Source organism: Microtus oregoni, unplaced genomic scaffold (assembly GCF_018167655.1).
Source record: "Microtus oregoni isolate MIOR12 unplaced genomic scaffold, Mior012 000031F_ref0000149, whole genome shotgun sequence".
Taxonomy (NCBI): domain Eukaryota; kingdom Metazoa; phylum Chordata; class Mammalia; order Rodentia; family Cricetidae; genus Microtus; species Microtus oregoni.
The window spans coordinates 23,850,110-23,875,180 of record NW_024543090.1 but is presented as its reverse complement, the minus strand read 5'-3'; the positions used below and the strand labels follow the sequence as shown (position 1 = coordinate 23,875,180).

General features: G+C 45.6%; 1 protein-coding gene across 1 annotated transcript; it reads right to left on the bottom strand.

Moving 5' to 3' along the window:
- On the bottom strand, nucleotides 1–20,818 carry Slc28a2 (solute carrier family 28 member 2). The gene is made up of 19 exons (XM_041678745.1): nucleotides 20,738–20,818; nucleotides 20,564–20,634; nucleotides 19,176–19,181; nucleotides 16,933–16,947; nucleotides 14,760–14,851; nucleotides 13,927–14,110; nucleotides 11,027–11,168; nucleotides 9,940–10,053; nucleotides 9,572–9,649; nucleotides 9,156–9,236; nucleotides 8,654–8,734; nucleotides 5,923–6,048; nucleotides 5,710–5,840; nucleotides 5,164–5,332; nucleotides 4,797–4,994; nucleotides 4,185–4,266; nucleotides 2,948–3,046; nucleotides 2,641–2,752; nucleotides 1–118 (listed from the first exon to the last, which is right to left on the bottom strand). Exons 1-19 carry the CDS (start codon nucleotides 20,816–20,818, stop codon nucleotides 1–3), a joined length of 1,980 nt encoding a protein of 659 aa, XP_041534679.1.
- Nucleotides 20,819–25,071: the final 4,253 nt, after the last annotated feature.

Genomic DNA, 25,071 nt, shown 5'->3' with positions numbered 1-25,071 from the left:
TCATACACAGACAGGGTTGCTATAGAGGTCACAGCACTTAGCGAGACTCAGGGCGCTGAACTCCTTGTCTTCCCAGGGACCGGAGAAAGAAGGCGTATTGGTGCCATTCAGCGACGTACTGAAACGATAAAGCCAGGGAGATGCGCATGCGTCAGACACAAACAAGGCAGCGCCCTCTACCAACAAGTTTTACCAAGTAGCTGAGAACAGAACTCCGAACCTGTGAGCGGGTCTGTCAGCCACAACCAGGAAATGATAGCCACTTAAATGTATTTTCCTACTTGTGCTTTAGTTAATGCTAGCACAGAACCCTGTCAGTGTCTGCCCTGTGGCCAGCTCCCGACCTCAGTCCAGTTAGAAATAGCATTTCCAAACAACTGAGACAGAATCAATCCCTTATCAATGATCTAGAGTTGAATTTAATAAAAAAAAAATAAAAGCTGATAACCTAAGGCCACTTTCCTCTTGAGAAAGAAAAACTGCTTACATTTCATTGGTATAACTTAATTAGGCAAAGATATTTTTCTTTTAAATTTCTTTGATTTTTATTTTCGTCAAATTGAAATAGAATTACATCACTTCCTTTCCTCCTCCAGCCTCTCCCAGCTACACTTCCTCAAGTCACGCCCATATTCTCCTCCACTCTCAAGTGAATATCCTCTTTTTCTTCGATTGTTATCACTACATACATATGCACATATGCATGTATAGGTATATGTGTGTGTGTGTGTGTGAAATATTTATGTAGTTAGCTAGTTTTTTCAAATCCTGTCTATGTGTGGGTACGTGCATGGGGGCAGGTGCCTGCGGGTGTGGGTACGTGCATGGGGGCAGGTGCCTGCGGGTGTGGGTACGTGCATGGGGGCAGGTGCCTGCGGGTGTGGGTACGTGCATGGGGGCAGGTGCCTGCGGGTGTGGGTACGTGCATGGGGGCAGGTGCCTGCAGAGGACTGAAGCATGAGACCCTTCTGGAGCTGGAGTTGCAGCTGACTGGAAACTACCCAATGTGTGTGCTGGAACTGGGGTCCTCAGCAAGAGCAGCCCACTAACTGCTGAACCACCTCCTCTGGCCCCAGAAACATTTCTTTCAGGTTCTAGTTGCTCATGACTCTTAGAACGTGGCTTAGAAAATCCACTGAGAACATACACGCCAGGCTAAAATCTATCCAGCTTAGAAATTCCTCTTTAATAATACACGACACTGGCAAGTTGTTTACTTTATTTCTTGACCTGTTACGCAGCTCTCATCTGCATACCCCACAGTGATCAGATCACTTGCAGACATGACCTCCTAAGCAGATTCCAGCTCCGGTTTCTCCCTGAGCGCCAGCTGACTTGTGAGCAACTTCACATGGTGTTCATACAGGAACCTCCGAATGAACGTATCCAGGCCTGGAGGAGGCTTGGCTTCCTAAAGTTCTCCCCAGTCCCTACAGACCTCTACCAGCACACAACTTTGGCTTTGACAATGTCAAATATTCTAATTTCTCACACCTTCCTTTCATGTATCCCAAACTAATTCCTTTGTCTCAATGGCAGGTCTTTTTCAAATTCTAGACTGCAGTAAATGTAGTAAATGAGATCATCTTTATACTATCTAAACTTGAGGCCATCTTGTAATTTTAAATTTGTCATCTCTTGGTCTTTCTTTTTCTTTTTGTTTTTTGTTTGTTTGTTTAGTTGGTTGGTTGGTTGGTTGGTTTTTTGAGACAGCGTTTCTCTGCATAACAACACTGGCCTTCCTGGAACTCCCTCTGATGGAGGAAGGTCATTGGTTAAATAAAAAGAAACTGCTTGGCCCTCATTGGTTAGAAGATAGGTGGGAGGAGTAAACAGAACAGAATGCTGGGAGGAAGAGGAAGTGAGCTCAGACTCCACAGCTCTCCTCTTGGGAGCAGACGCCTCAGAGAGACGCCATGCTCCCAGCTCCCAGGCGATGAAGCTCCTACCCAGGATGGACATAGGCTAGAATCTTCCTGGTAAGCGCACCTAGGGGCGCTACACAGATGATTAGAAATGGGCTAAATTAATATGTGAGAATTAGCCTAGAAGAGGCTAGATAGAAATGGGCCAAGCAGTGATTAAATGAATACAGTTTGTGTGTTGTTATTTCGGGCATAAGCTAGCCAGGCAGCCGGGGTGCTGGGGACGCAGCCCCGCCGCCCTTATTACTACATCCCTCTGTAGACCAGGCTGGCCTCAAACTCACAGAGATTCACCTGCATCTGCCTCCTGAGTACTGGGATTAAAGGTGTAATCCACTAAGCCTAATGGTCTATTTCTATCTGAAAGAAAAAAAAAAACCTTCGCGTTTTACCAAGTAGGACTTTTGCAAAATCATCACCTAGAAACTATCTAATTTTAGTCACAACAAATACAGTAACTTCTTAAGAGAGGAGCCACGCTTCTTTCCCTTCCCCTACACACCACTAATAAACAGAACCTGTCACACACAGTAGGACCACTACTAAAGATAGTAAGAGAAAAGAATACAGACGGAGGCCACACTAACTTTCATGTTGTGTCTCATATACTCTGTACAGCTGTACTCAAGACCTCTCATCTCCCCAAATCCAGAAGTTTCCTTCAAGGGAAGAGAGGAGATAGGAGGAGGGAGCAGGAGCTATGGTGTTCGCCTACCTGTGGAAAAGCTCTCTGCAGCACACGTAGGTCTCATAGGTTCTGTTGGTGAAACTTGTGCTTAGGAATGAGACACAGTCAGCTTCAGCTCCCCTGGGGACGTAGAGGATTCCTGAATGAAAGAGATAGAAATTACGTGAAATTATGTAATGAAGGAAGATTTGGCATAGGGCTCCAAAGTTCTTTCTCATTTGGTTGGGAGTTGGTAACATTGTAACTTAGGTGTCTGTGGGATGGGTGGTTGGTTAAACGACTATTCTGAGAGAGATGCTGTGATCTCTGCCAGAGACAGCGCTTAGGTACCTACCTGCCATGCAGGCACTGATAAAGGAAACACAAGCACCCGTGAAGAGGGCTCTGACCACAATCTTGCACAAGTCACTCTTCCGCTGGGGTATCATCGATGCTATAGGCAACAAAAGAAAGTAACTGGATGTCTTCCCCATACAGCAAGGAGGGGTAGCCCATGGGTCCCCATTCAGAAGAATGTAAGGAAAAAACAACACAACCCATCAGATGAACAGCGTCCTTATACCAACCACCTAAGGCTGCTAAAGCTGCCATAAGAGGTGTGTACATATGTTAGTTGTTTATCAACTTATACTTTCCCTGACCCTCACCTCAGTGGTTCTGGAATCTACACAAGATATATCTGACTTAGGCAAGGCTCTGAGCTGTTCCAAGCGGGTGGATGCCTGGCATTTGCCAGTTGAGAGCTACACTCTTAAGTCTGGACTGGAATTAGATGGGCCGTTGTGAGCCAGAGGACTAGAGAGAGCAGCATCCGCCTTATCCCTGCCTCCAGAGTCACAGCTAGCAGAATCACAGTAGCTGAAGTAACCAGTGCGGACAGGCGTTTAGAAGAAGAGGGAAGATCAACCAAAAGAAAACTGTTTCACCTAATCAGCTAGCAATGAAATAAATTTAATAATTTCACCCGAGAATGTGATTGCCAGAAGTGGTGGTTTTCACACATTCTTTACATATTCTATTTCTTCTAAGACTCATTTCTAACTTGTCTCTCCCGAGTGCTTGGGATTCTGATAGATGCTCCAGACTCTGCCCTCCAGGACCACTCCCTGTCACAACCCAAGGTCAGCAACCTCTCCTCTCCCTATACTCCAGGACTCTCGGCTTTTAGCCCAACAATGTATAATACTCACTTGTTCTGTTTATTTAGGTTTTTTTTTGTCTCCTTTCATTTCTTTTTTTTTTCATTTTTGATTCCTATATAAATACTGCTTTGTGAAAAAATAAAACTATTGAGTAGCTTAATTTCAGAAAGTACCTTTGGCAGTTGGTAAGATAGAAATATCATTCTAATAACTTCTCCCTTGTAAGGAAAATAAAAATAAACTCTTTTTGTGCCTTAACAGGAAGAAGACGGAGGGGGGGGTCAGTCCGACTGCACAAGCTCTGAGTTCCGTGTGGCCTAAGAGACCGCTCGCTTTGTGTCAGCTTCTCTATCTCGCCTCGACTTTGCAGGGAACAAAGGTTGGGATCTGTCTGGCCTACTGAGGATCTGGGAGAATTTAACAACTCACTCAGGCCTCCCAGTGTGATTCCTATAGAACTAAGATTGGCGAATCCACAGAGCGAAAATGTTGCAATAATTTCAGCTTTCACCTAGGAGGAAAAAAAAAAAAAACCAAGTAGATAAATTCAGTCTTGCTGTGACTCACAAGCATGGTAGAAGTTTCAGGGCACACCAACTCTTTCTTGTAGTGGTCTAAAGGACCATAAAAGGTGCTCAGAAAACAATGGCCCCCGAATTACAACAGCTGCCGTGACATGGGAATACCACAAGACTCCTTGCCCAGCACGGCTGCTATTAAACAGAAGGGACCCAAGCAGGTGTGAAGAAGACAATTCACAACAATTTGACTGTGCACATAGAGGGACTTCAGGACATCCAAACAGTGTGCTCCTAGGACTGTCCCAGTGTAAGGAAGCACCAGTCATCTTCTAGACCAAACTTGGGCCAGAATGCAGAGGAGGAATGACACAGAGGCTCAGTGCTGAGACTGCTGGTCTTGGAGTTAAGCTGGGACACTGGGAAATACCTGGGGACCTCCAACGTCTATGTGGAACGCTGGGATTTCCCTCAGATATGCGTGACCCAAACCTCTCTGTGACTTTTCTGGATCATCACTTACAGAAATCCATTGTTTCTCGCCGTTGATCCACTCTTCCACCCCAGAGAGACGCTTGCTCTTGTATTGAGACAGTTGTTGATAGGCCACAAATTCATTTATGAAGAACTTGACTCCCACTATCTCAGCCACCAGTGGACAGTCTGCCCACTCCACACCCATCATGAAAACCATGGGCCGAAGGACATAGGAACAGATGACCTGAGTGAGAGGGAAGTGCCCCAGGGGAAGAAGAGCAGACAAAGGTCAGAGGCCAGGAGCCTTGCTGGACACTTAGCCCTGCTCTCCCTACACCTCCCTCTTCTGCTCTGGCTTTCTCTTAGCTTTTGTGGATCAGGGGGAAAAAATGGCCAACATATATAAGGCTTACCTGGAAATTGAGTCCATGTATGTCCACCATTTCGCCCAGCCAGGAAAGAGTTGCATTGATGAAGGCCAACACAGCCAAAAAGGCGATCAGGTTGGCTGCAACGTTAGCAACAAGGCCTATGGCGTCTGTGGCTCCATTGCTCGCAGCTTCCAGGATATTCCTCTCTTCCCTGTGGTTATTGAGCATAAAGTATATGCTACCTCAGCTCCTCAGAGATGAGAAGCGCCATGGCCTCTGAGGTGTGAGAGATGATGCAGTCCCTTAGTGATTCCAAGAGTGGAGATTACTCTGAAGTGACTGAGATGTTTGAAATGTTATTGCAGGACGGCCTGATGCCAAGGGTATGGAGTGATTGTCTCAGGGGTTAAGGCCAGGTGGGAAGGTTAAATCGAAACAACACAGAAATGATTAGCTGATGTCAAGATAGCAAAGGGAGACACAGAATGGCATTCTTCCTTCAGGGAAACTGGACGTCTCTACCACCACGGGACCTCTCTAGGTAGCCCACCTTGCCATCTCCCAAATCAGACACTTTCCCTGACTCACCCACGGGGCAGCTTCACTCCCTCCTTGCTCTTGAACTTGGACTCTTCCACTTCTGGATATACCAGTTTGGACAAGGCAAGCGCACAAGGGGCAGCCATCACTGAGGCCGAAATCAAGGAGGATGCATCAATCTGTAAGGCCAGGTGGGGGATTAGCATGACCGGCGGGCTCAACTGGGGTGCACCAGGAGTGATTAAGGGGACTGTGCCTCACCCCAAAGGATATGAAGGCTCCCAGCACGGTGCCTGCTATGGTAGCAAAGCCTCCGGTCATCACTGCATGGATTTCAGAGAGAGTCATGTCTGCAAGGTAGGGACGGATGAGCAGAGGTGCTTCCGTCTGAAACCAAAGAGAAACAGTCACATGCCAAGAGCCACATACCCGATATCAAAGAGCTCATCCCAGGCACGGAGTGGACCCATTTGGTGCACACCCTTCCAGTCAGTGGACCAAAGCTTTGCCCTGAGGCTTCAGAGCAGCCCAACCATCTTCTTGCTGGCTGTGTTTTCACTGTTTCTAGAACACGTTATAAGATACTGTAGGCACTGGTATTAGTTTATTTTGTTTACCATGTCTAAATGCATGCAGTTACTGGGTGAATTATGGCGTACAGAGCACTTACTGACCACACACTAGATGTCTACAACTCATGCATTAAATGAACTGAAAATAACTTATCTAAGCAATGCCTTATGAAATAATAATATCAGGCCCCCAAGAAAGCTCATCCTGAGAAAATGAGTTCCACATCTAGAATCCACATGGTAGAAAAAGAGAACTGATTGCCATGAGTTGTTCTCTGACCTCTGCATGAGTTCCATGGAACATGAATGCTTACACACACACACACACACACACACACACACACACTGTCATTAAATAAATATAATACATTTTTAAACTAGGAAATTACCTAGCCTCAATCTAGGATGTCATTTATCCTTTACTGAGTGACGGCCAAAGGACCTAGTCACTAAGACCATTAATGCAAAGCTGATTGTAGATAATTAGAGCAAAAATTGAAGGCTATGATAGAAGAATCAGAAGTCCTCTGAAAATGCATCAAAAGCAGATAATCAGTCTAAGGCTTTGGAAAAAAAAAAAGACCTCAATGTTAACTTCTTGCCCATTTGAACAACAATTGTTCCTGATGTTGATTTGGTCAGCAGCAGGTATTTAGCCCTGTAATGGCTAATACTGGTTATCAACAATTGGTAGACTTTCAGGAGACGAGACTCTAGGAATGCCTTGAGGATTACCTTGATTGGGTCATCCTGTGAGAAACTGTTTTATTTTTATTTTTTTAAAATATTTATTTATTTATTATGTATACAATATTCTATCTGTGTGTATGACTGCAGGCCAGAAGAGGGCACCAGATCCCATTACAGATGGTTGTGAGCCACCATGTGATTGCTGGGAATTGAACTCAGGACTTTTGGAAGAGCAGGCAATGTTCTTAACCTCTGAGCCATCTCTCCAGCCCGAGAAACTGTTTTAATGGAGTTAACCGACGTGGGAAGACCCACTCTAACAGTGGGTAGTACCATTCCTAGGTTTCTGGATGGCATGAACAAGAAGGCTATCTGAGCACAAACATCAGTCTCTGCTTCCTGACTGGATGCAACATAATCAGCTGCCTCGAGTTCTGGTCACCAAGCTCTTCCCAACAAGGTCTGCCCTCTCAAACTGTCAGGCAGAAATAAGTCATTTCTCTCAATAGGCTGGGTTTTTTTTTTTCCAGGATATGTTATCACAGCAATAGGGAAGGACACCTATTCCACACAAACACCACTTTTATTTCATGTTGTGAGATATTTGTACACTGTGTGAAGAATTATTTGCTGAGATTCATTTAATAAAGAGCTGAACAGTCAATAGGCAGGAGGTATAAGGCGGAACTTCCAGGCAGAGAGAGGGGAAGAAGGAAGAATCTAGGTGCGAGAGAGACACAAGGAGACACAGAAGAAGCAGGGTGTGTGGTACATGACAAAATATATATTAATAAAAATGGGTTAATTTAAGTGAGAAGAGCCAGGTGGTGGTGCACACCTTTAATCCCAGCATTCTAGTGACAGAGGAAAGTAGGCGAGTTCAAGGCCACCGTAATCTACAAGAGCTAGTCCCAGGACAGCTAAGGCTGTTACACAGAGAAACCCTATCTCAAAAAAACAAAAACAGATAAACAAACAAAACAAAACAAACAAAAAAGAGCTAGTTAAAAGCAAGCCTAAGCTAAGGCCGCGCTTTCATAATTAATAATAAGTCTCTGTGTCGTTATTTGGGGCTGATAGTGCAGAGAAAGACATTAAAATTCCACACAGATGGATGCACTAAGAAAGTCCCATGGAAAAGAGCCCTAATTGTCCTGATCAAGACAAGCCATTACCTCCTCAGACACCTCTGAAACAGCGATCACAGGGAGTTACACCAAGAAACCAGAAAGCAGATCAAATATCCTTCATTGCTCCCGAAGTCCCAGGATAAGTTATGGATGAAGATTTTCACTTATATTCCTGTGTAAGAAGCTGGACCAGTGACTCAGCGCCTTCTAGATAGTGTGTTCAGACTATGTATTAGACATCAGGGCTGAAAGTACTGAACCACGTTCTCCTTGACCCTCTGAGGTTTCTTCCATAGGGGACCAAATCTTTACAATCTTCATTTCTTGGACTTCGTGTGTCTTTCAAGCTGTGTGGTGACATGTGCTTATACTCCTAGCACCCGGGAGGCAGAGGCAGGGGGGATCAAGAATTTAAGGCCATCCTCAACTACACAGTGACTATGAGGTCAGCCTGGGCTACATTGAGATTCTGTTTCAGAAAAAAAGAAAGGAAGGAGGCAGGGAGTGGAGAAGGGAAAAGCCTCTTTTTTCTGAATTTGTTTTCTGCCAAGTTCTCAGTTCTCGAGAGGAAAAAAAAACAGAAGGCCCCAAGATACTCACCATTCCCACAAAGATGTTTCCTGCCACAGCCAGGGTCTCGGCAGCAGTGGTGCCCATGGTGACTTGCAGAAACCAGGCAATCTAGAAGAATCCAGACTCCTAAATCATCCATCTACAGTAAGAGGAATCTTGGCTAATGTCCAGCAGAGCCCCGCCCCCTACTCCATTCCCTCATAAGGAATCTGGGAGCTAGAAAAATAGTGTGGCGAAATGACAGAACAAGTTACAAACATATTAACCAGAACTCAGGCCCTGGGACTTCTAGGTCATGCACATCACACCCAGGAGGTAAGTGCGGTCCAGACCAGTTTTTCAACATGTTCTGCCCTAGGCTATCCCAAGCTGGGTAATCATTTGACATCAGGATGCTTAAGGGGAGGGGGGGGTGCCTTTTCACATCAGTTCTGACTCCATGCCCCATGTAGGAGTACTTCTCCCAAAGAAAGTCAGCATCACTCATTCCCCTGACTGGTCCAAGCTGACGGTCCTTTCGTGGACTTACCTTCTGAACCACCCATTGCACGAGGCCCAGGTAGTAAAGAATAGACATCACGCATCCGAAGAAAATAATGATTGGCAAAGACTGCAAAGAGAATGGTGGTAGCGGATCAGAGATTATACAACATGTGGTATGCGTGTCACAAGCAAGCTCTTCTATGCCTCTAAATTAAGCTCTGGGCATTCCCAGGGCATCTGATACAAGGTGGCTTAGAAATAAACTCAAACTGTACTGCAAACCTGTAAGCCTGTCTATCAGTACGAAACCATAGCATATCCCATTTCCTGAACTTCTCCCTAACCTACCTTTCGATCAACATGATCCCTGGTACGGCTCATGGGAAAAGAGTGGACTCCCACTCTTTACCCCCATCCTTTAACTGGCGTTTGCATTCCTGCACACAAAATCGGTGGCATTACCTGAAAAGCAAAAACGTTTTGGACCAGGGCATCACCGAAAACAAAACTGGAGCCTTCCACAGTATAAGCCAGGAAAATCTGAAGTGGGGAAAATAAGAGAGTTAGGACCGGCAGGGCACAGAGAACGCTGTGATCTGCCTCAGGTGTGACCCCCCGTGGGCAGGGCATGTCCCAAGAGTTGGTCATGAAATGACAGACTCAGCAAGTCTTCACTTGTACCCTCACCTGAACCCCATCACACTCTTTCTTTACCCAACCAGATTCCCCAACACCGCCATGAAGACAAAGCCCAACAGCCTCATGCTCCCCTCAAATCTACATTCTCTGGGTTCCAGAGGCATCAAACTTTGACATTCAATCCCCTGTACCTGGATCTGATCTCCCAGCCACTGAAATGCATTAAATCCGGGTTCAGTTCTGATGACCAAAATCCCAAAGATGAACTGAAGGCCCAGGCCCCAAAACACAGTCCTCCAGCATACCTGGGATGAGGAAGAAAATAGCCCAGCATGAGTTCCAAACCTTTACTTGTCCATTGCCTGGTTCAACTGTGTCCTGTAAATGGAGCTAGGTGAGGGTGCTAACAGTCAGTCTGGGGTAACATGGCTGTGCTGGCTAGCTTTATGTCAACCTGGCACAAACTAAAGTCATCCAAGGGGAAGGAACCTCAACTGTGAAACTGCCTCCACAAGACTGGGCTGTAGGAAGTCTGTAGGGCATTTTCTTAAGCAACAATTGATGCGGAAGAGCACAGCCCGTTGTGGGTAGTGCCATTACTGGGCAGGTGATTCTAGGTTCTGTAAGAAAGCAAACTGAGCAAGCCTTGGGAAGCAAGCCAGTAAGCAGCACCCCTCCATGGCCTCTGCATCAGCTCCTGCATCCAGGTTCCTGCCTTGTGTGAGCTCCTGTCCTGACTTCTTTCAATGATGAACAATGATGTGGAAGAGTAAGTCAAATAAACCCTTTCTTCCCCAAGCTGCTTTTGGTCATGGTGTTTCATCACAGAAATAGTACCCCAAGACAATGGCATAGGGAACAGGGAGATCGGTAAAAAAAAAATAGGGTGACATTGTGCAAAGAGACAGTGTGCCCATACAGGTTTTTAAAATAAATTACATGATATTTATGACACATGTATATAATAACTTCCACAAATGTCATTATTGCACAGTGCCACCTGATTCCCTGTCATATTTTCTTTTCTTTCTTTCCTTCTTTATATTTTCTTTTATTTTTCTCTAATGTTGGCTAGATTCATATATACCACAATAACAAACGACAAGCCTAGAGTCTCTAAAAAGTGTCCCAACTTCTCTTAGGAATGAGACTGTCAGAGGAAAATTCCAGGAGTTGTTACTTGGTTCTAGGTCTTCATCATGACTACCTGACACATACCTTTGTCATTTCTACCAGCCCTTGTTGTTGCTATGCCCACCCAATGACCCCCCAACTCACCGCGCTGTGGTGTTTGGAGCAGACAAAGAGGACGAGGATGAACATACAGATTCCTGCAAAGGAGATCAGCTGCTCGGGCCTTTGAGCCGTGTCGAGAGCCAGCCACAGGATAAGGCCGACCACAGAGGCTCCTATGAACACCCTGAAGGTGGAACGCCAGAGCTATGTCACCAACTCAGTGAACGAGCAAACAAGAACCCTCTGATGGACAGGAAGCTTGGTCTGAGGGTCAGTGAGATAACTCAACAGCTTACTCTTGATTAGACAGAGACAGACCTTGAGAACCGTCTGGTAGTTACCTAGCTTCTGCTCGCTCCTAATTTATGGAAGTAAGTATCTAATCTAACTAGACAGATCACATGACTTCTCTTTTCTCATATAGCCATATCAATAAAATTCAATATAAAGGTTCATCCCTGAAGATGCTTCCAACAACTAATCAAAACACTGAAAACAGAAAGAGAATACACTGGTCCCATATGATAGCTATTCAATTTTTAACCACTCCAAGGGCAAGAATTAAATAAGCCATGTATGGATGTACGATCTTTACATGCACCAAACATATTTCAGTAATAGACTGAAGGCTTGGGCTGTAGCTTAGTGGAACACTTGCCTAGAATGTGCAAGACTCTGGATCCGATCCCCAGCCGACCACAATAAATAAGAGTCCAGTCATGGTAGTGCAAGCCTTAGGGAGTAGAGGCAGGAGGCTTAAGGTTTTAAGATTGGGATTGGAGAATTGGCTCAGCAGCCAAGAATAATTGCTCTTGCAGAGGACTCAGGTTTGATTCCCACACCCACATGGTGGCTCACCAACCATTTGAAACCCCAGTCCCAAGGGATCATCTGATGCCCTCCTCTGAACACGGTGGTCGCCAGGCACACATGTGATACATATGTACGCATTCAGGCAAAACACTCATACACATAAAGTAAAACTGCAAGAGATTAAAGTCCTCCTCAGCCGCACAGTTAGCGTGGAGCCAACCTGGCTTACATTACATCCCCTTCCTCAAAGACAAACACACACAGAAACAAACAAAGCAACAGACAAATTTCCCCAAACTTAAGGGAAGAGAATTAGAAAGGAGGTCACAGATGAAAATAAACAAAAAGAAGCACATGACCCACTGAGACACCTCCAGCACAGTGCAGCAAAGAACTACAGAACTAGACAGAAATTTGCGGCTCTTTTCTACACGCCTCCCTCAAAGTGAATAAAGTTGGCTTCCAAAAGCTTATTTAATGAATAAACCCATGTTGGCTTCTCCTCCCACACGCTCTCAAATAAATCAGTGATACAAAACTTCAATGGTTATCTGTTCTTTTTCCAAATTATTACCGTTGAACACCATCTTCTGTGCATTCATTGGAGAGAGGGAAAAGAGAAACTTTCTGGACAGTCTGGCCTATGGTTAACACACATGGGCATGGCATAGACAGATTGGCTATAGCTACTTCAGAACCCAGTTCAGTTATGCTGATGATCAAGTTTGCGCCTAGATGCCAAGACAATGGTTCTCAACCTGGGAGTTATCACCCCTTTGGGATCATATATCAGATATTTACATCACAACTCTAAACAGTAGCAAGACTACAGTTATGAAGTAGCAAGAAAAATAATTTCACAGTTGGGGGTCACCACAGCATGAGGAGCTGTATTAAAGGGTCACAGTGTTAGGAAGGTTGAGAACCACTGAGCTAGGAGGTTGCAAACTACAAAAGCAGGTAGGGGGGCTTGAGAGATGGCTTGAAAGATGGCTTAGTGGTTAAGAGTATTGCCTGATCTTCCAAAGGTTTTGAGTTCAATTCCCAGCAACCACATGGTGGCTCACAACCATCTGTAATGAGGTCTGGTGCCTTCTTCTGGCCTGTAGACATACACATAGGCAGAATAGTGTATACATAATAAATAAATATTTCTTTTTAAAAAAGCAGGTAGGGGGCTCTGGAGGACTAGAAGGGAGGAGGATGGAGCATAGGCAAGAGAGAAGCAACTTGGATGGTAGCTTAGCTAAGTGCTAAGACCCCTGCTCTGACCCCTCCATTAAAGACAAGTCACAGGCCCCTGGGATTCCAGACTGAAACTCCTCCCTGATGTGGATGGAGTCCCATCTGCGCCAACAATACTGGCCCAAGGCTGTAAGAAACTGGGCTTTGCGGCTCTAAGGCCCGTGGCTCTGTGGTCTCTATGTTTGTCTTCGTATAGATAAGAGCCTGGAGCCCTCTCAGGAACTGTCAAAATGTTAAAATGTTCAATGAGGTGGCGATGATGCTCAGTTGGTAGAAGACTTGCCTAGGATGCACAAGGCCCTGGGTTCAATCCCCAGCCCTCCATAAACTGAGTGTGTTAGTGCATGCCTGTAATCCTAGAGTTCAAGAGGTAGAGGCAGGAGGATCGGAAGTTCAAAGTCATCCTTGGTTACATAGAGAGTTCTGAGACCAGGTTGGACTAGAGACTTTGTCCCACATAAAGAAAAAAAAGAGAGAAAGAAAGGAAGAGAGGGGAAAGGAGGCAACGAGAGGGCTCCCATCTCACCGATGAGTTCATTCATCGATACATTCACAATTAAAAGGACTTCTCGAAGGGGGTGGAAGCTGTAGGAGGTGGGGCCCAATTGAAGGAAATTGGTCACTGGGGACATGTCCTCATAGGTTACACCTTGTCCCAGGTGCCTTGCCTTCCTGATCTCTTGCCTCCTGGCCTCCACGGTGTGAGCAGCTTTGGCTTCACCAGTTCATTTCCCACCGTGACATTCTGCCCCGTCACCAGCCAACAGGGATGGGGCTAGGAGAGCATAGGCTAAGCCTCTGAAACTGGGAGCCGGAAGCGTCTCTCCTGCACATTGTTCCTAGGTGTTCCGTGAACAGCAACGAAAGGTGATTGACACACTTACCACTTCGCCCAAAGCCTCAGGCGGCTGTTTTTCAAGGGCTTCAGACAGCTCATTAATTTTTTACCGAAGCTTTTCTTCAGAAAGTGGCAAGCCAGGATGAAGATGACAAGACAGGTGAGGACGAATAATGCCAGAGCCCTCTGGAAGTTCAGGATGCAAGCCGCCAGGAAGTAGGCGGCATACGCTACAGAGAGAAAGTGAAGAGAGAGAACCAAGCAAAGCTGAGCTTCCACGGAGCCCCACACCGAGCCTCTCTGCTCCCGGCGAAGACTCGCTGCCTTCTATTGTGGCTGCTGTCCTCACTCTCTCCCTTAGATTTGGCCAACAGCCACTGTTCGACTCTTTGGAAACCAGACATCTCTTGGGTTTTTATCCCCCAGCTATGTTGAAATGTCAAATGATGAACCTTTTCTCTCGAGCAAAGCCATGTAAAGGAGGCTGCCTCTAGGAGGAAGAGCTACATGGCGCTTTTCTAGGGGCTCCCAGATTCACCCCCAAGGATAATTTTTGTTCTCATTATCCCACCTGCTTCTAATCAAAGCCCTACATGTTACTGACAACATACTATAAACAAGGTTTTCTGACTTTCAAAAATAATGTATAGCACTAATTTTAATTATAAGCCAGTAAATAAGTTATGTATAACAGGCATCTTTCATAAAGATTACAGACTTGTGCCCTGATTCAAACCTAAGCACTAAAAAAAGAGAATATATATCTCTATATAAATATATATATATACATACATACATATATCATATGTAATCTTGACACAAGTTAATGGTTCTAGAAATGTTTGTGGTTCTCCCTTCCATGAAGTCTCATGATCTCACCTAAACACAAGAGACCGAGCAGGATCTTCTTGAATAACGCAGCATGTCTTTTAAAGAAATGTCTCGCCTTGGTGAAAGGCTGCAGCTTCCTCCTGATGAGAAACCAAGTTAAAACTTGAGAATTACTTCCTCCTGTTTGTGAGGTTCTCAGACCTTGGATAGCCCAAGGCAGAGTTAAGAGCTCGGCTGGCGGGTGTTCAATAGTGTTCCAACCGGGCCCCAAAGACCACCTCAGAACTATGTCTGTACATAGGTCAGAATGGCCCTGCTCAGCCTAGAGTAGCTACTACATCTTCGGTAATTTTCTACCACAGAAGTGAACACTAATCATGTGTTTTTCCTAGGGGCAGGTGTTGCTCAGCTTTCATAGTCAGCCTGTCCTACTTAGAAGCCATTCCACCATAGCACCCCAAACCATACAAAGCCTTTGTAGTTGTGTGTACATTGGCAGATAGGAGAGAAAACAAACCAGCTTCAAGAGTCTCTACATCGGCAGGTCTGAGAGAAGATGCCCAGCAAGAACTATTCAAGATTGCTTTGTATAGTTTTCCATGTGTGTGGGCTCAAAGAACTCTGCAAATCCTAACAGGGTTCCTCTAAGACCCCCCGAGGTTGTTCTTACAACCTGAAAGACGGGGAAGCTAAGTAAATTTCCCAAGGTCACAGAGGTCGTAAGGAGTAGCTCTCGAATCTCAGTAGCCTGGCTTCTGAATCTAAAGACTGCACCTTCCCTGACCCCAGGGTCACCTGCCTTTGCCATTCCTAAGGGTCCTTAGCACTTGCAGCCATGTGAGCAAAAAGATTCCACTTTCAGCAAAGAAAAGGAGCCCAGCTCGAAGTGTCCTGTGTATCTATGGTGGTAAGGTGTGGTGCTCAGGCAGGGATGGAACCAGCCACTACCTAAAAGGTCTGGGGTCTTGGTGCACACAATTCTGGGTTCCTTCGCTGTTGTTGCCTCTCCCATCTAACATGAGATTGAAACTATCGTGCTCATTGTCCCTATATCCTTCCTTCTTCATTTGTGCCTCTATCCTCTTACCTTCTGCAGGGAGTCCAACCCCGGCTTAACTGAGCAGGGTGTACATTCTCAGATACATCTCAGGTACCGGGAAGTCAAAAAGGGAGGCAAACTATCCTCATCAACCCTGACTTGTCTAAGCCTATTTCCTCGGGAGGATGTTGGGGTCTCAAGACCTCTGCCACTATCCATTAGTGGAGAAAGCGGTGGGCAGGAAGTTTGTTTGCAATGTCAGTACCCGAAGGCGCCGATACCTTAGGAACATCATTCACAAGGCACATCAAGCAATGCCCTTAATTTTAACCCTAGATTTCCATGAGCACCACGTCTTTAGTTTGCTCCTCCAGGTCCTCACACCCTGCTGGGGGCCTGGAAGTTCAGTCTGTGAGGACTACATCACTGGACAACAAACCCTTTGGCTTATCTAGTGGGGTTCTGCCCATGGGACCTCATAGGCTATCTAGGTACAGAACGGCTGAGGTCCACACATAAGCAGGGAGGGATTTTGATCTGACTATCCTACCAGGTTCTCTTGCACCATATCCCTCTGGTCTAGGAACAGACTGTGTTCACTGTTTCAAACCTTAGGTCTTGTACTCTCCTTCCCCATGGTTCTGCTCCACTTCATACCATTTTCAAATGTCCGTGTTCTTTTTGTTTATTCGTTCTTATGTGTATATTTGTGGAGGTGGGGGTTGTGCACGCAGAGGCCAGAAGAGCTGGAGTCACAGAGAGTTGTGAGCCATCGGATGTGGGTGCTAGGAACTGAGCTTAGGTTCTCCGAAAGAGCAGCACATGCTCTTACCCTCTACGTCATCTCTCCAGCCACTCTTTTGGTTTTGTTTTCCTTAATTTTCTCCTATCAGGATTGGGTTTTGTTATGGTATTTTCAGATATATGTGTCATTATGCTTTATTTGCACATAACAGCCTTTTGATGAGTAAACTCTCTCTGGTTATTCTAGTTTAAATATGCCACCTGGTTTCCTAGTACACAGGGTGAAGATAGCTCAAGACCATGCCCAATTAAATAGCAGTTAAGCAAAGGCACTGTGAAATAGGATGGTCCATGTACTGGTCTAAGAGCAAACAGAAATCACAGGCTTAGGGCTTCTGCCCTCACCTCTTCACCATTTCTTGGGGGCCATTTCAGTGCCTGCTCCAGAAATTGCTTAAAAACCCTTGTGAAGCCCATTAACAATGGAATCCTAGAACACCAGGTTAGGACTGAGCCTCTGGTACTAAAAAGAAAACAAAGGAGCCGGTAGGTGGTGGCGCACGCATTTAATTCCAGTACTCAGCAAGCAGAGGCAGGCGGATCTCTGTGGGTTTGAACCTAGCCTGGTTTACAGAGTGAGTTCCAGGACAGCCAGGGCAACACGGACAAACCCTGACTCAGAAAAGAAACAAACAGATGAACAAACCAAACAGTGAGGATGGACTATGAAGGAGAAATGCTCCAGAGCAAACAAGAAAAGGTTTCTTTCAGCCTTTTAAACTCATCGAGCAGTTCACAGAAGCATGTGGGCAAGTGTCTGTGCACTCTGAAGCTCGCCTGGCCCAGCATCTCAGTAACAGCACCAAGCTCTTTACACAATGGTCCAGTTTGAGTCTTAATATCAGTGCTATGACTAGAAACTGAACTGAGATGTTTAACCACGGGTGAGTGGACACAGATGCTCTGCCTCTGCCTCCAAGTGTCTGTTACGGGCGACTTTCCGGGCATTGACTAAAGACAACCTCCTCACATGCTTACTGCCCACATCCCTGAGTGATACGTGGAAAAGAAACAGGTGAGCACGATCAGAAGCAGTAGCTAAACGTGGCTTTAGTGATCACCAGATCCAGCAGCAAAGACACACATGAATTTTCTTAGTTACCTAACTTGCGAGATGTAGAAACTCTCCCAGCTGAGAGAGATGGAGCCTCGGTAACTCCTAGAACCTGAAACTCTTTGTTTAGCCTCTAGTGTGGGAAGCTTGAGTGAGCCTTCAGAGAATCCAGCTCCAGTGACAGAAGACAGTGTGGCCCTGCCTGAGTCTTTGCTAGTCCGGTGTGAAGGAAATGGAGGAGTTAACTCAGCATCAGGTGATGGTGTGAACAAAGATGAGGCTCGCCTAGCACAGGGGACCAGAGTCTTTCAAAGGTCAAAGTCCTATTTTACACCCAATTAAATATCAGTTGGATAAAGCTACTACAAAGCAAGAGGGGGCATACTCTAAGAAATCAGTCCCAGGCAGAAGACTTTGTCCCTGTCTTCCTAACCACAAAGCCATCATGGGAAGAACCACTTTCCCACTTTTCCACAGTCCAAGTTCTGCACACAACTGGTTCTGAGCTCATGAGCTGCATGCTGTAGCCGCACAGGAAACTGAGTCTCCAAAACAAACAGACCTTAATTAGCCATGTGGGAAGCCAAGTAGGGACTGGAAAGTCTGGGGAAAACCTGTCAGGAAAAGGCAGCATGAGGCCAGCCTGAGCGACAGAATAAGAAAGTCCTGATACAGACAGACAGACTGACTGACTGGTAAGAAGAATGTGTACAGTGGGTTTTCCAACCTATCCTCAACTTCTTCCTCCAAGAACTCTCCTCTGTCCAAGTTGGAGGTAGCATTTGTTCTGATAGGCAGTGGAGTCTTCCCAGGGAAGCTGTTCTAGCTCATGACTATGCCCCATGTCAACTTCAGACGGGGCCCTTGGGTGTATTTCTTTTGCAAGCAAGATTATAGACGCTATGTAGATAATTAAGGAACAAGAGGCTGAGTTGCATTTACAACTGCTCTCTTCCCTCAGCCTCCTGTGGGCTGGGACTCTATGCAGGCTGTTAAATGCATAAAGTGGAATCTCTTGCGGGTACAATGGTGCATGTCTGCCAACCCATCGGAGGCTGAGGCAAGAGGGTGAGTCCTGGTCTTCCTGAGTGTGAGAATAATCTGGGCAATATAGTAAGATCCTCTTTCTGAAAATAATTATACTTTTCTCTTTGAGCACAGTTTAGACATGGATGTTATAAATATATTTTCTTACCTACCAAGTGAGATGGGCAGTTGGAGAACTTTTTGGTGAAGGACAAAGTAGTAAACATTTTGGTTTGTAGACTTTATATTTATGTTTTAATAAAGTGTGACTGTAGACTGAGACCCCGAGCTCCTGTCTCCTTCTGCCTTATATTCCTCTCTAGTGCTGGGATTAAAGGTGTGCACCACCACCTGGCCTCTGTGACTGACTAGTGTGGCTGTTGGAATTAAAGGTATGTGTTACCACTGCCTGGCCTGTATGGCTGACTAGTGTGGTTAACTTTGCGCTCTGATCTTCAGGCAAGCTTTACTTATTAAAACATAAATAAAATATCACTACAGTTTTCTTAGAACATGTCCATGCCCATCTGTTTATTGTTACCTGTGGCTTCTTTCTCACTAAAGTGGGAGAGTTAAGTAAATACAACAGAGACTATGAAGTCTACAAACTAAAGTGGATCTTACTATATTGCCTAGACTGTTCTCACACTCAGGAGGCTGAGGAAAGAGAGCACTAGCTGCTCTTCCAGAGGACACAGATTTGGATCCTACTATCCACAGGTGCAGGGAATTTAGTGCCCTCCTCTGGCTGCCTTGGGCATTGCATATATGTGATGGGCATACATACTGGCAGACAAAACACTTATAAACGTAAAATAAAAAATGAATTGTTTAGATGTAGAAAAGCAGCTGGGTGTGGGGGCATACACCTTTAAGTCCAGGACTCTGGGGGCAGAGGCAGGAGGATCTCTGAGTTTGAGGCCAGCCTGGTCTACATAGTGAGTTCCAGGACAGCCAGGGCTGTTACACAGAAAACCCTATCTCAAAACACCAAAAAAGTAGAAAAACAGAATACATTAAAATATAAAATATGTGTAAATTGATATGGATATTTTATATAAAAATTTGTAGAACATAGCTGCCTTTTGAGCAATTTTACCCAAACTTCCCTTTGACTTTAGCTCTGACAGCAGGTCCATGTTCAGAGTCAAACATCTTCGTCACCCCTCCCTCCTCAGTGCCCGAGCGCACAGCACCGCAGACTGTGGTTTCACACATGGGGCTTTTCCTTACCACCCACATCTCCATCTTCTTCAGCCTCCACAGAAAGGGCCTTTTGTCTCTGCTCCTGTAACTTTCTTTCTCCTGCCCCTAAATCTGAGCATTCCAGAAAAGTTTTTCGGTCATGGTAGAGATGGGCTTTTTGTTTTGTTTTGGACAAGGTCCCTCTATGCAGCCTTAGCAGGTCTAGAACTTTGGTCACAAACTCACAGAAATCAGTCTACCTCTGCCTCCCAAGTACTAGGATTAAAAGCATGCACCACAAGTCCTGGCCTCAGAGAGATTTATTTTGCTTTGTTTTGTTTTAATTGATATGAGTAGGTTTGTTCCTAAGTCTCAATGCTCTAATTTAGACAAAAGAGTTAAAATTGGTACTTTCCTGTTATGAAAATTAAACTAATTTCACAAAATTACACATAATAATACTCAATAAATGTTAGCCACTGTTACTGTTATCATTGCTGTTGTCGCTATTTTTTTTTAAAGTCACCTAGGCTGACACTGATGGGCTCGTCACTGTCGTGAACTGACGCTTCAGTTAGTTCTACAGAATACAAACACATACAGGTGGGACCGTGCAGTGGTCCTGGTCTTGTCTGTGAGTTAGGCAGTCTGAGAATGAATAGCTCTCATCTGTTCCGCTCACTTCTCCTCCCCACCCCCCCAGGTCCTGGTGGCTAACTACACTGGACTCTGGAACATCCTTACCCCGGGCCATCCTTCCGGCTGTGTTCCTCTGTCTCTTCAGGCTTTTTGCTTTCCTCTGGATTCCCTCTTTCCTATAAACACAGGTAAAGGTGAGGTCAGCTGTGCAGCTCCGTCGGAGAGGCAACAGACCAAGAAAGCCGCCAAAGCCACACCGCAGCCCACAATGTGAATTACCATGAGTTCCAGCCCTGGGTTCTCGATGCCGTTCTCTGCTGTGGCCTGGGAAACAGATCCTCGTCCCCCTGCTTTCTCCATCTCCTGTTAGCCTCCGCTGGAAAACAAACTCAGGGCTAATTTCTGGCAGATTTTTTTTTTTTTGTTCTGTCTAGATGGGGCGAGGGGGAATTTTTAAGGCCAGATCCTCTCAGAAAACACAAGACTAAAATTCTTTTAAAAAGTCAGCTGCTTCCATTAAGAATAAGGACTGGAAAGATTGGGAGCAGACTAATACAATAAATAACGAAAGGTAGAATTTGATTTCTTGTTATAAATGGTTATGGAAGAAGGGGCAAGAAGACAGAAGAGCAATTAAGGACAGGAAGAACTGGAATGGATTGGTGAGCCTCCCGGGGTCCCAGGACCTGGGTTGAAATATAACCCATTTAGTTACTCAATTCAAGATCCATTTAGTAACGCTCTTTATCTTTTTCCTGGAGCAGGCCCCACTGAGCTAGGAAAGAGAAGGAAAATGACAGCTGAAGAAGCCCCATGGGCCAAGGATTTCTGGGAAAAGAAAAGAGATAAGCAGACTACATGTGGTAGGGTTCTCTCGGGAACAGAACGGATAGAATGTATATATAAAAGAGAAGATTTTCTAGAGTAACTTACTATGTGCTGGGTGGGTCTGCACAGTCCAGTCCAGTGTGACAATGGCTAGAACCTGGGAGCTGCTCAAGCCAGGTAACTCGGCAGTTCCAAATCTGGTGCCTGGAGCGTCCTGCAGAGCTACTGGTCTCCAGTCCACATGGGATGCTGGAGAAACTGGACCCTGGTGTCAGTGGAGAAGGACGGCAGTCATAGAGACCAGGGCTTTCCCCAGCAGGAAGTGAAGGAAGGCAGGCAAGCAAACAGCACTTTCCCCCTCAGACTTCCTTCTCTTTAGGCGATTACCACCGGCAAGTGCCACCCACTAGGGGAGGGGCTTTTTGGAAGTGTGCTTCTCAGTTGGGTGTAGCCCAAATTCTAATTGGTCTCAATAAATAAAACCTAAAGTCCCATAATGGCAGGTGAAGGCTAGAGATCAGAGAAGCCATGTAGCCAGTCACTAGAGAGACATTTTGCCCCTACCAATGTTAAGATGACATCCTGGGACTGCTCTGAGCTCCTGTCTCCTCCCACCTTATACCCCTCTATTCACCCAGCCATATCACTCCTGTCTCCACCTCTCCAGTGCTGGCATTAAAGACATGGGATCCTAAATGCTGGGACCTCCTTTGTGTGGGCTCTGTTTCTCTTTTAGACTGGATCAATCTCGGGTAGCCCAGGATGACCTTGAACTAACAGAGACCCCTCAGCCACTGTTTCCTGAGTCCAGGGATTAAAGGTGTGTGCCGCCACTCCCTGGCCTCTAGTGGCTTAGCTCTTGCACTCTGATCTGCAGGCGAGCTTTATTTATTAAAACATAAATAAAATATCACTACCGTTAGGTCAATCAAACCATTCCTTTAGCTGTGCATTTTCAGATGAGTACAGGGTCCTAATTCTGCCTAAGATGATAGTTATCTCATGTACCACTGAAAATGTGTCATTCTTTTCTGGGAATAAGTGGCAAGATGCCTTGAGAAATGCACGGTCTTTTAGTATCTTACAGCGTAACTAGGGCAATATAAATTTAATTACATTCAATTACTGATAATATCTCAGTCATTACATTACAGGGTAAAGGAACAGAAAGGGAAAAACCCACAAATGTTTGCTTAATATGTGTGCCTACATATTTAAACATATTCTTAACAAAATTAGGAGAGAAACAGTCATGGCAATAACAATCCCCATTTCTGTAGCAGGCCCCGCCTTCCTTACCTGGGGTTTATAACTGTCTTCCACAACCCATTCCGTAGTCCCTCCACCTTCAGCCAGCACCTCAGCTGCCAGCACCTCAGCCGGTCTTGGCTCTTCACCTGGAGGAGGGATCCATACACTCTTGAAGGGTCTGGGTTGACAGGTTTGACTGATTGGTTCCTGCCTGTGTTGAGTTGTTGTAGTTTCCCATTGACATTAATCCCAAGGCTCCTCTCTTGCATTTGATGCGCTCTTCCTTACCTCCTTGGCAGAGAAACAGCCCCATTTCCCTTTGATCTGGGTCAATTGCCCCTCCTGTTTGTACTGTTCCTTCTTTTCAGCTTGTTGACTGCAGGGCATAGGGAATTCAGAAGTCTTAGCTTCCAGCTCAGTGGGATTTCTCTTGGGCCTCCTGGGCACTCACTCCCTCTTCTGGAACCAAGACTTCTAGGCCAGCAGAACCCAAGCTAGAGGGAATAAGAAGCAAACATTTGGCTGGTAGCTCACTGGGCATGAAGTGTCCTTTCCATTTCCACGTCTCTCTCCTGGACTAGTGAACCCTGAGTGACAGGAGAAACTGTATACTGGGCACTGAATTGAGCATATTTAACCTGCGGGAGAACCTCAGCATTCCAGGCTATACAACTGTGTCTTTTCCAGGGGGAACTGGGGATTAGTTCTTACTAGCCTATACTAATTACATATAATGATGGAAGTCATTATGACATTTTCATACATGTGCATAATGTATTTTGGTCATATTCAGCCCTCTTCTCCTCCCCCGCCTCCCTCCTCTCCACTAATACTCTTTCTTTTCCAAACTAGGCGCTTTCCTACTTCCAGGTTTCAGTTTTTCCTTCTGTGACCCAGTGAATTTCACGAGGGTTTCTTTACAGGATTATGGGCACCTTTCCAGTGACTATACCTGAAGAAAATGTGTCTCCCTAGCAACCACTAGCTGCCGTAAATAAAGTTTCAGGCAAGGGGGGGACTCCTCCTGTCTCTCTCCTTCCCTCGTGTTGAGTGGACAAGCCTAAAGTCACGCATATCTTGTCTATGTCATCCTCACTGTCTTGAGTCCAAGAGTGTTTGTAACTACCGTTGAGTCATATGGTGCCCAGAAGTCATCACTCCACATCCTCTCTGCCTCCCTTCCTCCAGCTCTTAGGCTTTTTTCCACCCTCTTTTCTGTGATAGTCACTGAGTCTTGTATGAGGCTACATCAATGTCTCATTTATTCAAAGTACTTTGATCGGCTGTATTTCTTCAGTCACCACTGACCTCTGAAAATCCACTGACCAAAACTGATAACTACCGTCTTATGGACACAAACAGTTCTTTAATGCTGCTTCTGCTTAGAATGGCAGTTTGATGGGAACATCATGTCTATTGAGCAGCAGGACTTCCCCATTGGGAAATACAGTTTCCCTAACCACAGGCTTTTGAATGTGAATTCCTTCCTGTCGGTTAACAACAAATCCTATCAGATGGCTGTTGGCTCTCCCCTACCGCTATTGGACTGGTCAGTATTGTTGCACACAGTGTCCACAATTAAGACCGTGGATAACAATCTCCCCCCCCCAGCCCCCGCATTCTGTGTAGCACCTTCTGTACTATGAGAGACAGTCAGAAAGGAAGAAATTTTTTAGCCACATTCTAGCTTGATTTTTTATGTGTTGTGCTCAAGGAATGGGGCTTCTTTATCAATCTGGTCTTACTATCTAGTACTGTGAGCAAACAGCAGCCCTGGCATGCTTTGTGCCCCTCCCTCGGGACTCACTGAGAAACAACCCATGGGGAGGTATCGCATCCCTGACACAGGCGTTTGTTAAATAGCTCATGACATCTGGGATCAGCATGTTCTACCTACGTAAGTTACCTCCAAACTATTAAGTTTATTTTTGTTGGCTTATCAAGCATCGTGTTTTCTTGTGATGTTCTTTGTTTCTGGCTGACTCCTTTTCCCATGTCCTGCCACAGCTCCTTATGCCTCTTCACGCCCAGCTTTCCTCTTTCCATTTTCATATCACACACATTCCGCTTCCACTGAAGGTGCCTTTTCCCCCCTTCGCACGGAATCATTTCTAGTTTCCTGGGATTTACATAATTGCTCCCACATAAATGCACACACACACACACACACACACACACACACACACGAAGGGTTCTTCAGAGACCATTTATGTTTTGAATCCGTGTCCAGGGTATGTTACTGATTCTTCTGTTGCCAGGATTCAAAGATCCAGGGAATCAAGATGTGGAAGTGGGAATGGTACGTCTCATGGTTATCCCCAGTGAGCCATCAGCCAGATTTTGTTTCTTGTTCCTGGGAGCTTATGCTCTGCTGGCCTAGAAGTCTTAGCTCCAAAAGGGGGCATGCTTCTCCCAGGAGGAACAGTAGACACCCAGTGAACTGAGAGTTAAGACTCCTCGCTAGCCACTTTGGGTTCTTGATGGTCTTGAGTCAGTGGGCTAAGAAGGTAACAACAGTATTAGGAGGAGCGACT